Genomic DNA, 17,510 nt, shown 5'->3' on the forward strand with positions numbered 1-17,510 from the left:
TAACTTGGAAAGCATTCAGCAGAATAACATGGAGCATGAAGAAATTCTGTTCTAGTTGTGCTACTACTGCTTTAGATGGAAATAGTCAGATTGACTCCTCCAGGTCCTCCTCATGATTTTCAAAATCAGTTAGGTATCCATCTTTCAATGATAATTTGGTTGTAGTTCTGCTTTGAGCAAGGAGTGTATTTTTTTAAGTTGTGTCAAACATGGTTGACTTTAATGATATCTAAAAGATCAAGATTTACTTTAGTAGGGGGAGATTGATTTTTATACTTTTAAAAAAATTAAAATAGAAACTGATCCTTGCTTTGCTTTTACCCAGCAGGAACAGGGCTGCTCTATAGAGTAACCCGCCCCTTGTCTCTCCTCTGCTTACATGAACGTAGCCTTGCTTTTAAAAAAGGAAAAAAAGATTAAGATATATGTCCAAGAAGTGACAGAAATCAAAAGTGGTTTGAATCTGCCTAGACCACTGTGTGAGCTGTTTCAGAATAGACGTCCATGCCAGAATCCCATAGACTTGCTGAATAAGAATCTCAAGGGAAGGGAAGCTCTGGGGCCACATGTTTCGAAGAGTTCCCTGGGTGTTTCTGATGCGTCCCACCGGCCTGAGGGGTATTTATTTAGCTGAGTGCGTGAAATGCCTAGTGACTTAGGGGGAAAACCAAATGTTGGGGCCACAAGCCACGTTTTGAAGCAGAGTGTGCCTTTCCCATGCCTCTCTGGTGTCCTCGTCCCCATACACTCAGTTCTTAAATTCACTCACATCTTTATCATCACCACCATCAAACAGTTACTGAATGATGACTTTACATGGATTTAACCATTTCAAAACACTTTTTTATAGATTATACTTGATAAGCCCAGTAACAGACTATACAAGTTTTTGTATTTAGAGTTTTTAAATTTCAGTTTAAGGCCTACCTCTTTTTATAAAGTAATGTGTCTTTTATTCTCACTCCCTGTGTACGTGTGGAATTTTAAAAATAACTATATATTCATGTTGATTGTACATTTTCCTCATCTTCATCTTCTGAATTAGATTTTAATGCAGAGTAAATACTGCAGTCTTTATGTATGTAAATTTATAGGTGAATAAACCTATGTATTTAGTCTCTAGGTATGATACATGTTGACTACTCATTTCATGGTACCACTATACTGGTAACTAGCTTATAGAAAATCCATACACTATCATTTAGTGCAGAATTATAGAGTATTTCTCTTCCCTCTCCCCTCCTGTTCTTTCTCCTCCCCCGCCGCTCCCTCCGGTTCAAGCCTTTGTTTCTCAGTCTAGTTGTGTAGGGCACAGTTCCCTGGTCCATGCTGGTATAATGAGCCTTGGGCGCCCCCCAGCTTGAGGCAGTGGGTCGCCGGTAGTCAGCAGCTCACGGAAGCTCGCGCCAGCTGCTGGCCACTCACACTGGCCACTGGCAGCTCATGGTGGCAAACAGTAGCCCGCGGCAGCGCACAGCAGCCCATGTCAGCTCATGCCAACCTCCAGCTGCTCACCGCAGCCCAGCTCCAGGGAGAGCTGTTGTTCACAATCTTAGCTGTAGAGGGCGCAGCTCACCGGCCCATGTGGGAATCGAACTGGCGACCTTGGCATTAGGAGCACAGCACTCCAACCACCTGAGCCACTGGGCGGGCCCGATTATTTCTCTTTTTTAATCTAGGAGATAAAGAAAATTTTGAAGTATAATTTTCATGGGTTTAAATACTGGTACATTAAAAATAAATGAGTTGTCTGTAATCTTTGTGCATACTCAAATTTCTCATTCATATCCAGAAATTCTCTGAGGCACAGATTAGCAAGAATCACTCCCAGGCAAGAATCAGGAATCTTCTAAAGAACTGAATAACAAAATCTCCTGAATCATTTGACACTCATTCTTGTTGTGTGCGGAAGCCAAAGACTTTCAGGGCTTCTGTGTAAATAATTACTTTGATAGGAATAGTTGTTGTCCTACCTGGCTTTGGATTACCTGGATGACAGTCTCTTCAAGTATAAATCTGTATTGTAGTAATAATTATAACTAATATTTACATAGTGTTACTGTTCTAAGTATTTTATTAACTTACTCAATCCTCCCAACAATTTTGTGAAGTGGGTGCTATTATTATCTCCATTTTGTAGATGAGGAAACTGAGACACAGAGCAGTTGGTAGCTCTCCCCAGGTTACTCAGTAAGTTATTAAGGCAGGATTTCAATTCGCAAAAGCCTGACTCAGAGGCCACACTTAACCACAAAACAGTATGTAACACCTGCGCCAAAGAATACTATCTGGAAACTTTTTAGTTTATTTTTATACGATATTTTTGATAAGAAATTCAACTGGGAGAAGTCTTGGTGTATAAATTTTTTCAAGTTTAGCGAGTGATATACTTTTTTTCAGTGAATTTGCACAGATCTTAAGTATGCAGTTCAGTGAGTTTTGACAAAGGTATACACCAGTACAACCCACACCCCAGTCAAGATATAGAACATTTCCATCACCCCAGAAAGTTCCCTGCTGCCCCCTCCAGTCAGTCACCACCTCCACCCTTAACCACTGCTCTGGTTTCTATCAACAGATTGTTTGCCTGTTCTTGAATTTCATGTAAGTGGAATCATGCAGTATGTACTCTTTCTGTCTGGCTTGCTTTGCTCAATATGTGCAAATATAATCTATTTAGAATATTTTTTTTACTATTTATTTGATCATTTCATTTTTTCAGAGAAGTGTATGTTTTATTTTTACTATTTATTTGATCATTTCATTTTTTCAGAGAAGTGTATGTTTTATTTGATAAAGAAAACATTTTTAAAAAAGAAAACATTTACTTGCTTTTCTTTACCCCCATTTTCCAACTGCATAGTAGTAGTAAATAGGGTTGTGAACTATTTCCTTATGTACAGTAAAAACTACAAGAATGCTGCTTCAAAATCAGACCAGATCACATTCAAATCCTAACCTAGTTAGTACAGGAAATAATTAAAATACATACCTAGATTGTACCAAAACCCTGCATTTTTCCATCCATTTTCAGTCTTTATAAAACTTTCCTCTCTTGGCTGATAAATATGAAGAACATTTTTCTTATCCTCTTGAGACACCCAATTCTTAAATGTTCCAGGAGAGCTTTTTTCTTCTTGGTTTCAGGCCCTTAGAATTGATTGTGAGGCTTTACTGTTTGCACAGTAAGCTTATGACATATAAGCATTTGATTGGTTTATAAGCTTGTTAGAATGCTATTCTTATCCTTAATTGACTCCACATGATAAAATGCTTTGTTTCTTAATACTTTACAGTTTGACAAAGTTGCCATAATGTCTGCTCAGATATAGTTTTATCAGAAGACATTCAGGCCAGATTGACTGTAATGGTTAGTTCTGTGATCAAAGGCCATCACAACTGCCAGGTTTATCTCTAGGATTAAAGTTCATTGCTTTATCACCCTTTTTTTCTTTCTCCTTCAAATGATAAGAAAGCTGTCTTTTTCTTTGGATAATTTTTTTGTCGTGACCAAGAGTTCTTTGTCACTTTGGGATTTCAGAAGCTTGGAGCATTTAGCTAATGATCACCCCATAGTGTTGATAATTATTAAGTTTGGGAAAATATAGCCAATGTTTTACATATTTCTCAGATAGTTAATTGTAGGAAATTGGATTCAGCAAAGAGGAATGCTTTGAAGGATGTAAAAGATGGTTTTCCAATCCTGCTTTGATTTGATTTTGCGAAAAGATAATTACACCTTTTTTCAGAAATTATTTTCTAACGTATGTAAATGTATACTCTCATTAATGAAAATGGGAGATTAAGGTCATTAAAATTGTGAATTTTATTACTTTACAAAATTAAAAGAAAAACACAAAATAAATTGATTTTTAATTGAGTTTTATGACATGGACTTTAGGTGTGAACTAACCAAACGCAAAGCACAAAAACGGAGAAAATGAAGAGACAAAAAGGAAAGGTTGGATAATCCACCAATTATATATAACTAGCCTCTGCTTTTATAAGAGTATTTACTGCTTGGGTAATGTGGGAAATTTCCAGTGTTGGGTAAGAGTTGCAGACTTAACATGAATCATTATCGGGGATAAATAGTTCAGCTGTACTTCGGCTCTAGTACAGAGTTCAGTATTTTGTTCAAGAGCCCAAGGGGAGGGACTCTTAGCCAGCTCAATCCCGAAAGAAAGAAATGTGATGTGAGCTCTTCTAGGCCCAACTCTGTTGTTTTGCCTGATTCAAACTGGCCTATAAGGTCATCTCTTGTTTATATCTTTTATTTCTTACCCACTTCATTAATAAAAATGTAATTTTTTTTCTATTGTAGATAAACAAAAGTTAAATAAAAAGTTATTTTATTAATGGAATGCAAACTACAGGATTTGCTGGAGAGGTAAACTATACATAGGTAAAACAAAAATAAAAGTTCCAAGTCCATTCATTAAACAACTGAGTTATGTGTACAGAACATGAGCTCTAAGAAAATTCAAACAGCAATTTCTCTCCTGAGACTATCCCCTAGAAATAGAAGCACCAGTATATATGGCATGAAAGTACCAGGATATAAGTACAAAGAGGTTTATCATAGTAGCAAAAAGCTGAAAACAATATGAATGCCCACCAGTATGGAAATGTCTCAATGAGTTATGACACATCACCCCAAGAAATATTATGAAGACATCAAGCAGAATGAATTGAAACTATGCCAGATGATTTGGTGGGAAGGATTTTCATGAGGTATTGTGTTAGAAAAGCAAGAACAGAAAAGAGTGTATAATATCTTTTTTTTGTAAAATGCTAGTGCAGGTGTATGGTATATGCATGTATGATTTTCTGAGTATTGAGGAAAATAGAAAAGGATACACAATAGATTACAAGCATGGGCATGGTGCTGATGTGAAGTAGGAGGGAAGGGGAGTGGGGCACAAAACAACGAAGGAAAAGGGGAAAATGTTTAACAGAGATCAGTATGATGTGATTACATGTGTATACAACTGTAGGTGTGTATATAAGGAAATGAAATAGTTAGCTCTAAAAACAACTCAGAGGGACAAATCAACAAGATTTGGGCTAATCAGGAAAGACTGTTAAATGAAAATTGTCTAAAAACAAACATGTATTGAGCCTAAGATTTTTGGAGTGGAATTGTTATGGAAGGAGAAGAAATTTCAGAAAGGGGTCCCATTGTAAGTAAGGTGATGGGGAAAGAACATATTGGATTTATGTAAGACATTAGAAGGAATTAATTTCAGGATAATTGGGGAAATGATAAAAAAAAAAGTTGTCTAAGTCACTAATGACCACATATTGTGTGCCTGTATTTATTTATATGAAATCTCTACAATGAACCAATCCATAGAAACAAAATAGATTACCATGTTTCCCCAAAAATAAGACTAGGTCTTATATTAATTTTTGCTCCAAAGGACGCATTAGGGCGTATGTTCAGGGGATGTCATCCTGAAAAATCATGCTAGAGCTTATTTTCCGGTTAGGTCTTATTTTCAGGGAAACACGGTAGCAGTTGCCAAGGGCTGGGGGTGATTGGGAGGAAATAGGAAGTGACTGCGAATTGGCTTGCGGTTTCTTTTGGGGTGACGATATATTCTAAAATTGATGGTCGTGATGGTTGTACAATTCTGTGAATATAGCAAAAACCATTTAATTATATACTTTAAGTGGGTCACTTGTGCATAAATTATATCCAAGTAAAACTGGCCAGGTAAATTGGAGTCACCTGATTCTTTTCCAATTTTTTTTCCTCTCCTTTTTTAAATGGTGGGGATCATATATCTACTGTGTCCAGTAACTTTCATACAGCAATGTTTCATGGCTCTCTTTCCATACTTGTATATGGAGACTGGCTACCACAAGGAATAATAATAGTAACCCACATTATAGAGTCGTTATACAGGTAAAATGAGTTGATACATGTAAATAGTAGGACCAGACACGTAGTAAGCATCCGATGTGTTTTACTATTATTATTGCTCAGTGTGGGCTGAGGGATACAGCCTTTGTGAGTGATTGTTATAGTAGTTCTTTTGCTCTGGAACATTAAGTGAAAGCAGGCATGTTTTCCATTTCAGAAGGGGAGACTGCATCCAGTCGTCACTGGGCTAGCAGCCCAGGCTAGGTACTAACAGTACTAATATTAAGAAGTAACACATAGCACTTCATAACAGAGGCTGTTCATCTAGGCTTTTGGAGTGGACTTAAGGGAATCTGAGTCTCTTGAAATTGTGTCAAAAGTTTGTATGTGTGTAAACAGAATTAATCCATGACTTTCAAAAGATTTTCTAGGGAATCTGCAATCCTAAAAAATCACATGTTCTATCAAATTTGATTCTCATGGCAGCCCCAGGAAGTAGGTAATATTAGAGGTTTTTGGAGTATAGCAAAGATGGCCCTGATCTTAAGGGGGTTATTTATACCCAGATCACTGTTAATACATGGTAGAGAATGAAAAGTCCTATTAGAAAGTTATTATTATGCATTGGGAATTGAAATCAGGGAAAGCTTTTTGTCCTTAAACTCTATTATGTTAAAAACTATAGATAACAAATATTTATCAAATGTCCACTATATTCCAGTTGTATTCTAGCTCCTGGGAATATAACATTGAACAAACAGACAAAAATCTGTGTCTTCATGGAGCTTACGTTCTTTTGGGAAAGTCATACACAGATAATGTGAGCCTTCTCCTCACCTTCTATATTGAAACTTCGGGGCAACTTTGATTATATGCTTAATTATGCCTTCCACATAATAATAATCAATGTTTGATTGAATGAGTAAAAGAATGAACCAGAAACCCGGAAGAGATCTAAAGGGGTCATGATCCCAGTTTTCAGGCAGAACCACATTTAACTATCTTTTCTTCCAAATTTCTGCAATGGAATATAAATAAATTTTAAACCTGGGTTATTTCCAAATTCCCCATGTGCTATGATGAGATTTGGTATAAATTGAAGAAATGAACTTGGGCATCTCCATCTAATATTAAACGACCTGAAGTACTTTGACACTATGGAAATGCAAAGCATCTCTGTTGTTTGTCATTTCTAGGGGAGGTGACTCCGGGACTATCCCAGGTGGAATATGCTCTTCGCAGACACAAATTAATGTCTGTGATCCACAAGGAAACTCAAGGGCAGAGTGGGACAGACCAGACAGTCGTTCTGCTGTCCAACCCTACATACTACATGAGCAACGATATCCCCTACATTTTCCACCAAGACAACAATTTCCTGTACCTGTGTGGATTCCAAGAGCCCGATAGCATTCTGGTCCTTCAGAGCCTCCCTGGCAAGCAGTTACCAGCACACAAGGCCATGCTTTTTGTGCCTCGGCGAGATCCCAGTCGAGAACTGTGGGATGGCCCGCGATCTGGCGCGGATGGAGCAATAGCTCTAACCGGAGTGGACGAAGCCTACACGCTGGACGAATTTCAACATCTCGTACCCACACTGAAAGGTAACAGATGGCAGCTGAAGTCAAATCACAGGCCAGATCGGGACTGAGACCTCCCTTCCCTATTTAGACAAAGTTCTCAGTTTCCTAAAATGATCATCTGTAGCAGCGTTCTTGAGTACCAAGAAGGGAACATAAATCTTTTCCCCAAGACTGAGCTACTTTAAAGACTTCGTTTATTCACTGGCCAAATCTTATTAGATTACTCATTCACACAGACTGTAACTGTCCTAGTTTGAAATCCCAGAGAAAGAATTTCCTTCTAAAGTGGAGGTTGGCGTGGGCCACTCTTCGACATCACTGAGCAGCCTGTTGACCTTTGACCACTGCTTTTTACTGCTTTTGCCAACTCTTCCAAAGGAGGCAATAGTCTCAAAGAACGATCTGTGCTTCACCAGCATCACAATCACCTGGTGATGCATATCAGAATTAAAAATGCATAGTAGGTATTGGAAATGTAAAATCTTAGGCCCACACTCAGTACCTACTAAAACTACATTTCGACAAGATTTTTAGGTGATTCATACACCGTTGAGTTCATACCCCTCAAAATAGGCACTTTCTCTACCTTAATTCTGGTGAAATTATGATAACTCACAATGTTTTGGGATCCTTTTTCTGGAACTTTTCAGAACCTGCACTACATTATAAACTATCCTCATTGATTCTTGTAAATCTACAGCTCTGGAAGCTTTTTATTTTTTGAAGTATCCAAAAGTTTCTTAGAGCCAATTTGGTAAATAAGATAGATGATCAAGTTGGAAGATACTGATTTTAGACAAAATAACATATGATGGTAAAATTTCAGTCTGATTTTCTTGTGTGGTTTATAAACCATTTCTGAAGTCAGCTTCTAAAAGAGAATTCCAAAATGGTTTCCAACAATCATGGAATTTACTGGACTTGTTCCCTACAAAGACTCCTTTGAAAGAAAATACTTACTTGAATATGCACATTCTAAAATGTTTGAATTCTTTTCATTACTTTATAAAACATTTTCTTTTCTGCAGATAATTACCCAGTTAAGCTAGTGGGACTTTCTTATATCTTCAAAGTCTACATAATTGTGGGGCACAGAATCATTTTCTTTATAGCTTTTTGATTTCTTGAATTAGTTGCTGGCTGCATGTTCAAAACTCTAAATTTCATTATTCCAGTATTGTTAACATCTTACATTAAACATATTTCTCAAAAGTACTTCTCGTTCATCATTCTTAATGTTAATAGTTTACTAGATAAAAGCTCTAGGCACAGGAAAAGTTTAATGAAATCATACTAATTTTAAAATGTAAAAACCTAAAAATGTTGGGCACTAAAAACAGATAGTAGTGGTTTTAAAAATTACAACTAAATTTTTATTAAAAAGATTAGCATTTCACATGTAATATGCATTTAAAATCATTTTTATTTTAAAATGAAAATATTTAGATTATATGACTCATACATATCCAATCAAATTTTTTTCAGATTTTTCTCCTCCTCTATCCCAAATTACTTTGTATAAAACATTCAACCCTTCAGACTTAGACTGTTGGGAAAGCTGCTCATAGGCTACTGTCAGAGAGGAAAAAAAAGGGAACAAATATAGACCTGGTGTAAGTGGAAATCATTTTCATAATGAGCCTGCTTGTTTTATATCTCAGGCAAATATAGGCCATTTCCTTGGATCTCTAAAGTTGAGAGATGAGCTGTGATTGTCAATAATGAAAATACATAGCAGATGGGAAAGACAAGATACCGTGGATAAGTGTGGATTAGCACATATTACCCACTGTGGTGTTTTTATAGCCATCAATAATTGCTCCTCACTGAGAGAAGAACTTCCTTTCACCAATACGGAGATTGTTTGTGACGGGATGGCCCGCTTCTAACCATAAAGTCATGATCTAAGTACATTTTTCTGTCCTTTTGAGTCCAATCATTCAACAATGCCTCTAGCTCAGTTGTGGTGTGGAGAACAATTGATGTAAATGTTCTTTAACAGTTAATAAATAATAAGTAAAATCAAAGCTTGTACACGGCCTTAGTCCCATCTATTGTCTTTATAAAGGACACTGAACTTTGGGGGTAGAAAGGCTGTCTATTCAATCTCAGAATATTTTGTGATTTTCAGGGAGTGGCCGTTCCAGTGATTTATGATCAAACCCGTCAATCACTTCACTCCTGAGAGAGTTTGTGCTCAACCCTTTGGATTTCCACAGTCCAAGTTTTGTAGTTTTGACTCGTTTAAGTCATTTGTGACAGTAGGTATTTGTTGTTGCTGCTGTTTTATTTTAAATTTAGTTTTTGGCTTTTCATTTTAAGCTGAGACAAACACACTGTGGTATGACTGGATGAGGCCTGCGCACGCACAGCTTCACTCTGACTACATGCAACGTCTGACTGAGGTCAAAGCGAAGAGCAAGAACAAGGTTCGAGCTGTCCAGCAGCTGGTACAGCACCTCCGGCTCATCAAATCTCCTGCTGAAATTGAGCGAATGCAGATTGCTGGGAAGCTGACGTCACAGGTATGGTTCCTACTGGCAAAGCTCTAAGCTCTTCGGGTTCAGTGGGCAGCTTGAGGGTATGGACCCAACGCAGTCATCTCATGGCAGACGAGCATCCAGCTTCTCCTTCGACATTTAGTGAACACATCCAGAGGCTTGCTCAGTGCCTTGCAAGGCCAAATAAATCTGCCTTCTTGTATCTTTTTACCCATGATTTTAGTCGTTTCTCTTTGGAACGACATAAGGTAATTTCATTTCCTTTCCCTACCATAACTGCAATAGTGGCAGTTCAACAGAATTCAGTGGTTAAAAAAGACCCCAAATGACAATGCTTAAAATCTGCAGTTATTACAGGAAAAGGGTGCAGTGTGGTGTAGCAACAGTATTAAGGGAACAATACCTACGACAGCCAATGGCCGTCTCACAGCAAGGGTTCGGAGAAGCCAGGCGCAGGCTCCTGTGGCCCTCCCTCAGGAAGAGCTGAGCAGTACGCATTTTGTCTTGTGGACCAGAAACCATATGTGCATGCATAGAACACCTGGGAACCCAAAATGGAATCTCAGCTAGGGATTTTGGTTTTGGTCACTGGCACATTCCTGCTATGGAACAACAAAGCCCTTTGGAGTTCTCTTGGAGACCAAGTACAAACCATTAACCTCACTGACAGTGCTGACAGGCGAATACAAACTACTCTGCAACTCCCCTCAACACTCGTAGTCAGTATGTGTCAGGCCTTGATCAGAATCAGTTCTTTGCAGGAACTGAAACAGCTCAAGCTCATTCCAGGCCTCCTAGAATTACCCTTAGAGCATAATAGCACACTAACATTTGAAGGCTACTTTTCTGTGCTCTAATGTAGTCTTTCCCAAGATAAGCCTGGTTTTCCGTAACTGTTCCCTCCTTTTCCTTCCTTTGGTGACCTTCCTCAGTGCATGTTCTACTTTGTCAGAGTCCTTCTTCAAGTACAGTGTCCACTGTTCTAGCCATGGCCAGACCAGCAAAGACTAATTACAAATGTGATAAGCATATGTCTTTGTCTTCCTTCCAATCATTGATTTTTAAAATAAGGAAGAGAAGCTAAGAATAGATCTGTGGGATAATGTTTAGGGCTCAAGGGAAATTGGTATAAGTCAATGATCTGTTGTTTTGGAGAAGGTGTCAAATCAGTTACAAATCGACTTAGGAGTACTCTGACCCACACTTCTGTCACTCATCCACACCGTTATATCGAGAGACAATTTTAAGTGTTGTGCTAAAATTTAGAAGTATTAAGTCTGTGGTGTTTATCTACCAACCCAATAAAGACTCACGGGGAAATGGAGTTTGGCCTTCTTTGTCTTAACGAACAACGTCTAACTACCTGTGATCATATTCCTTACTTAAGTGTTCCCTATTCTGCTCTAGAATGTTTCTGTAAGATTTTTGGATTGGGGGCAAAATAGTTTCCTTAAGAATGATTATGCCGTATTTGTGTTGTTCAGCCCAAATGCAAGTTTCCCTTCTTTTGGCGGGCAAACCACATAGAATTTGTGCCTATGTGATACTAGTCAATTGGGGTTTTTACACTCTGATTGGTATAAAATAAGTGAAGGACCCTGATGGTAGAGTTTAGTACCCTTTAGAGAGGTGACTCGGTAGAACATGTGCGCAGAAGTAAAAATGGGGTTGTCCTGGTCGGATCTCTCCTGTGGCTGAACGTATATCCTGCCTCCTGGACATCTCTACCTGAGTTTCCTGTAATTATCTACACGTGTACTCTACCAGCCCCACCAGACCTGACTCCTCCGGTATTCTTTTCCGTGGGTAATAACAGCGACATCTACCCAGCTACCTTAGATAGAAATGTGAAAGTTATCTAGATCAGTGCTTCTCCCTGAGCCTGATATCTAATTACCTAGTGCTTAGTCCACTTCCAGGGAGGCAGGATAGTGGAGGGGAAAACAGACAGGCCTGGGTCTGAATAGCAAGCTGCCATTTCGGCCTGTGCCTAGCACACTAGGACATCTGGTGTCCCTTTGCTGTCTCCTTGCTTCCATTATTGCCTGAGTCTAAGTCTACCCTACCCACAGTGATCTTTAAATAAATCTGACTGTCCCTCTCCTACTAAGTTCTTTGGGTGTCTCCTTGTTGTTTTTAGGATTGAATTTCAACATGCTCCCTCAACTTTCATGATCTGGCCCCTTCTGCTTACTCTAATAGCTACATCTCATTCGTCCACATGTGCTTAACACTCCAGCCATACTGAACTCTTTGAGATGGGCCACAGTTTCGTGATATGCCTCTGCCTGGAGTGCCCTTCCCCGCCTTTCCAAATGGCACGATCTCAAATGTCAGTCTCCCGACTCGCACATCACCCGCCTGTGGACACATACACAAAAATCCTTTATGAAATCGTTACTGCTCTCCGTCTCCATAGCTGTACAGTGTCCATTCATGATGTGTTCTGATTATGAGATGCACAGAGTGAAAGGAGAGAAACCCACTTTATACTTTTAAAGATTCAAAATAACAAACATTTAAGTAGTACCTGGTAAAGTAAGAGGGTCAAGTGTTCACTGGGAATATGGGCTACACTGTGACAAGACAACCCTAATAAGAAGTGGCGGTCATAAAGTCTGCCCCTTGATCTTTATAGGAAGGACATCACGCACATAGTAATGATAGGTAGCACTTAAACCGTGTACCATCTATACCTGGATTCATCTGTAAAGAAATGGACTCAGAAAACACATTCATCACGAAAAGAAATAAAACAAGATTAGGCATTTGACCACCTAGGAAGCAAGAGGAACTTTTCTGTTCTGTTTAGTCTGCATAGCAGTGTAAAAGGGCCATGACTGCAAAAGTTTTCTGTGCTGTTCAGTAAGGTTTTGAAAGGAAATTAAGAAAAAGATGAAGAAATCCCTCTTAAGTGAGTGAGTCTCACTTAGAACTACCACTGTTTTTTTTCGTTTTAGCTTCACACTAAAAATATAGTGCTAACTAGTTATTTATCAACATTTGTGTATATAAAAAATAAATATCCTTTATCTATTTGAATTGTTAATTCATTCAGCAAATATGTATCGAGTGCCCACTATGGTGCCAGACATTGTTCTAGAGTCTAAGGATACGGTGGTGAGCAAAACAGGCCATCCCTGTCTTCCTGTCCTCAGACTACATTCTAGTTGAGGTGAGAGTAAGCAAACATAGTCAGCTGGCATTAGATGCTGTGAAGAAAAATGAAGCAATGAAAGGGGTGGGAGTGTGATGGAAAGTGCTAATTTAAATAGGGTGGTCAGGAACGTCCTCTCTAAGGACAAAACGTGGGGAAAGATCAGAATGAGAAAAGGGAGCAAGCCATGCAGGTATTCCCACTGCTATTCCACTTGCTTTTCCTCTGTTGGACTTTATGGTGATGTCATTCATTACCTTGTATATTGAGAAGTGTTACTAAAAATTCCTTTGCACATTGTATTTATTCTTAAAATGTAACAACTTGAGAGAAATTCCTTGCTAGTTGTAGGTAGTATCATATAGTCTGATCCCTGTGGGACTGATTTGTTTTTATCCCACAGACATTGGAAATTATATAGCTGATAGAGTTTCTTGTTTCATATTGGCTACTAGAAAACTCAGAAATTTGTGGCCCATCCACAGTAGTCACGGTAACCGTGAAGGTCATTATGGTGTGTATTAATATTTTGGGCAGCTCCCTCAAGCCTTGCTTTTCTTTGATTCTGCCATGAATTGTATGCTATCTTGTATTTTATGTGTCCATGTATACTAATCAAAATCCTTTTTGGAACAAGATACCATGGTGGTGAGTTGTAAACATGTACAAATATGTTTATAAAAATGGAAAACACACATATCACGTGGCTATCACAGAAAATTAATTAAAACACTTGTACTGTAGGCCAGTGTTTCTCAACTGGGGGCAGCTTTGTCCCCCAGGGGACATTTGGCAATTTGTGACTATCACAGTTGGGGAATGCTACTGGCATCCTGATTTAACAGGATGGCCTCCACAACAAAGAATTATGTAGCCCAAAGTGTCAGTAGTCCTAAGGTTGGGAAACCCTACTGTAGACTGAACCACTCAATTCATAATTTCATGCTTTCCAAGGTTGTGGAAACGTATTTCCATGTAGCTTATTCCAACATACAGTGTTTCAGACTGAGAAAGCTGGGTGTCCTTTGACTAAATCTGTCATCAGTCAATCTCACATTCCAATCATCAATTAATGAATATTTCAGTCATCAGTATCCCTGAAAGCAGTATTTTTCCCTTTGGGAATCGGTATTATCATGCCCACAAATTCACAACTTCAGGTCAACAAAATGGGAGAAAGGGTGCTTTTCATTTGAGCTCCAGTATCTTGAATGTTTGAGTAAGGAACATAATTAAAATGAGACTGTTCTTTTCATCCTCCATTCTCGTTGCAGGCTTTCATAGAGACCATGTTTGCCAGTAAAGCCCCCGTGGAGGAGAGTTTCCTTTATGCTAAGGTGAGCTTGAAAAAACTGGAACGCTCTTATTGGACGCAAGTATAAAGTAATTCCATTGATTTGCAGTGGCATCCAGTTGGCATCCATGGAAGTGACCAAGATGTCAGTGGAGAAGATTTGGTTTGTAAATGTCACTGGTAATTTATTAGCTGAGTCTAAAATATACAGAGCTACAACAAATGAAGAAATTCCAGAGTAGAACAGTAGAAAGAAAGGCTTACACAAATGTGAGATGAGAAGAATAATACTTGTTTAAATAAAGGTGAAGGAAGAGAATCTGAGGTGGTGCTGTAGATACTAGTAACGGATACTCGCCCGTTCTCCAGCACCATCCGCGGACAGTGAAATTAGTAGAATTTACCACTTGCCTAGCATCCTTCTTCACTTTTCCAGAGCATGCAGGTTGGTAGCTATTTGAAAGGTTGGGATTGCTCATTTAGCGCTGTTGTTTAAAATGTCAGCCATATACTAGTATTTATCTAAATAAGACTAAACAAACAGAAACTTTACTTGACTATCTCGTTACTCAGACTTGATCATGGGTTTTCTGTGTCCTCTTCTGGACCTAACAATGTGAAAATCATAGGGAATTTCAAGCACTCAGAAGGAAAAAACAGATTTAATAATAGGGTTGAATAATAGGATTGAGGTAAGAATAAAAGAAGTGGCCTGAAATCACAGCATAAAAAGTTTGGTTAGATTATAACGAATAGTTTTCCAGTAATGACTTACGATACATACTTACATGGAAGTATGAGCTGTTGACGAGAACCCAAGCTGGGACAGCCTTAAGGAAGTCCTTTCTTCAGTCATACTTTACTTTGTTTTTCAGTTTGAATTTGAATGCCGGGCCCGGGGAGCAGACATCTTAGCCTACCCACCTGTGGTCGCTGGAGGTAATCGGTCAAACACTTTGCACTATGTGAAGAATAATCAACTCATCAAGGTACACGAAATGCCCTTCAGTGCTGCTCCCTCTGGTTCCAGGTGCCCTCGTAGAAAACCCACTCACCTGCCCTTCAGCCTTCACAAAGAAACTGCCATTTGCAAAGTACTTTATGGTTCATAAAATGCTTTTACAGACCTTATCTCATTTGATCCTCTAATTAGCACTGTGAGATAGGGACAATTAATAACATGCCTGTTTAATAGGTGAGGAAAATAAACTTTAAAAAATTAGCCAACTGGGTAGTGCAGAGCTGGGTATTCTATTCTAAAGCCTCTGCTCATTTTATTTTGTAGCACTCCTGCTCTGAGGCCTCGTAGCTACAGTAGGCCAAGCATATGGGAGGAGACAGATTTTAAGAATACTCTATTATCTGGGGGAGCACTTATCTTTTATGGTTTTCTTCCCAAAGAATTGTGTATTCCTGTAAGTCCACCTTTTATTATCTATTTGAATATTCAATAAATTCTGTAAAAGAAATACAGCAAACATGTAAATGATACAGCATAATTTTTTTAATGAACATGCATGAACCAGTCACTCACCTCAAGGGCTAGAATGTCACCTTGCATTGTGTTGTACCTTGTAGTACCTTGTATCTACTTGTGTATCCTTATGCTCTGCCACCCCACTGCGTCCCTCCCACATTTGACCACCTAGGAAGCAAGAGGAACTGGATCTTAAATTTTTTTGTCATTCCCTTGATTTTTTTTAAAATACTTGTATCACATTTACACGATGCCCAAAACAATATTATTTTTTTTAACTCATAAGTGTAAGATAATGCTAGTTGTTTTCTAATAGGAAATTTATTCTATCATTTTGCCAGAAACAAAAAACACATCTATTCTTCAAAGTTGCCATTACTATGTATGAATTCCTGTGACCATTATTCTAATATGTGCCAAGTTCTGTGCTTGTTTAGGTAGGAATAAGATGCCCTATCATCAAGGGCATAAGTAGATAATTACAATGTAACATGACAGTAAGACAGAGATATACCCAAAGTTTTTTTCCTTCCCCACATATATTTTGATGAGGAGCAAAAGGGGAAGTGATATTCTAAAATTAAATGCTTATGGGTAATTGTATTTGAATAAGGCCCTACATACTAACTTACATAAGATTTTGTTAATTAGTAGTGATAATGGTAACATTTATGATGTGCTGATGTTTACACCTAGTAAATTCAAACCCAAGCAGTCTGGTTCCAGAGCCTATGCATTTAACCCACTATGCAATGGCACCATTCTTGAGCCAATGTAAATTCATGTTGAAATTTTAGATGCTGTTTCTTGAGAGAAGGAACAGAGAAGGTTACTCTCCTTTGAATTAGAATTTTATATATGTGTGTGTGTGTGTGTGTGTATGTATATATATATACACACACACATATATAATGAAAGGCACAAACAGTTTAAATTAAAAGAAACAACTGACAATCATGAGGTCACCTACTTTGACCTATCTTACTTTTGTTTCAGGATGGGGAAATGGTGCTGCTAGATGGAGGTTGTGAGTCTTCTTGCTATGTGAGTGACATCACCCGTACATGGCCTGTCAATGGCAGGTAAGGCTTATACAAATCTCACTACTTCTTAGGTATATGGATATATTTGGAAGAAATGACTAAAGAAATACACAGGTCTCCTCTAGCTCAGGTTAACTGCCTTTGCAAAGCTCCTGATTATTTTTTAAGACGATTTTATTTATCATATCACAGAATCAGTCACCTAGAAACACCTAGTTAACACACGCAAAAAACAAATTCAAGGCTTTTATTTTCTGATTACAAAAGTAATATTTAGGTATGGTAGAATAGTTTGGCTGGATTAAACTCTGCATATAATAATTATCATATCTGGACAAAATATTAAAAACAAGTATTTGAAGGTATCAAAGAGCTTTCAAAAACTGGCAGACACTGCATAAAAGCGTCTCCTTGACAGAAGAACCATAAGGGTAATATGAGTGGTTGGGGCTTTTACCTGAAGGCATTACCCGGTCCACACAGCTTGGGCAGCAGAAAACTGTAGCCTTATTGGCTTAAGGTGTCAGAGGACACAGTTAGGTGCTGGCAAAACAGCCAGAAAGATAAGGGAAAATCCTGGAAGAGT

At 38.4% G+C, this 17,510-nt stretch overlaps 1 protein-coding gene across 4 annotated transcripts in view; it reads left to right on the plus strand.

Annotated features, from left to right (window-relative positions):
- Positions 1-17,510, plus strand: part of XPNPEP3 (X-prolyl aminopeptidase 3) — a 52,718-nt gene that overhangs the window by 15,721 nt on the left and 19,487 nt on the right. For all 4 annotated transcript variants that reach the window (XM_074326453.1, XM_019734494.2, XM_074326454.1 and 1 more), the window contains 5 exons: positions 7,066-7,473; positions 9,775-9,977; positions 14,385-14,447; positions 15,280-15,393; positions 16,878-16,963. In XM_074326453.1, the coding sequence (XP_074182554.1) occupies positions 7,066-7,473; positions 9,775-9,977; positions 14,385-14,447; positions 15,280-15,393; positions 16,878-16,963 (874 nt within the window). The remainder of the gene's footprint in view (positions 1-7,065; positions 7,474-9,774; positions 9,978-14,384; positions 14,448-15,279; positions 15,394-16,877; positions 16,964-17,510) is intronic.

This window comes from Rhinolophus sinicus, linkage group LG02, assembly GCF_036562045.2.
Source record: "Rhinolophus sinicus isolate RSC01 linkage group LG02, ASM3656204v1, whole genome shotgun sequence".
Taxonomy (NCBI): Eukaryota; Metazoa; Chordata; class Mammalia; order Chiroptera; family Rhinolophidae; genus Rhinolophus; species Rhinolophus sinicus.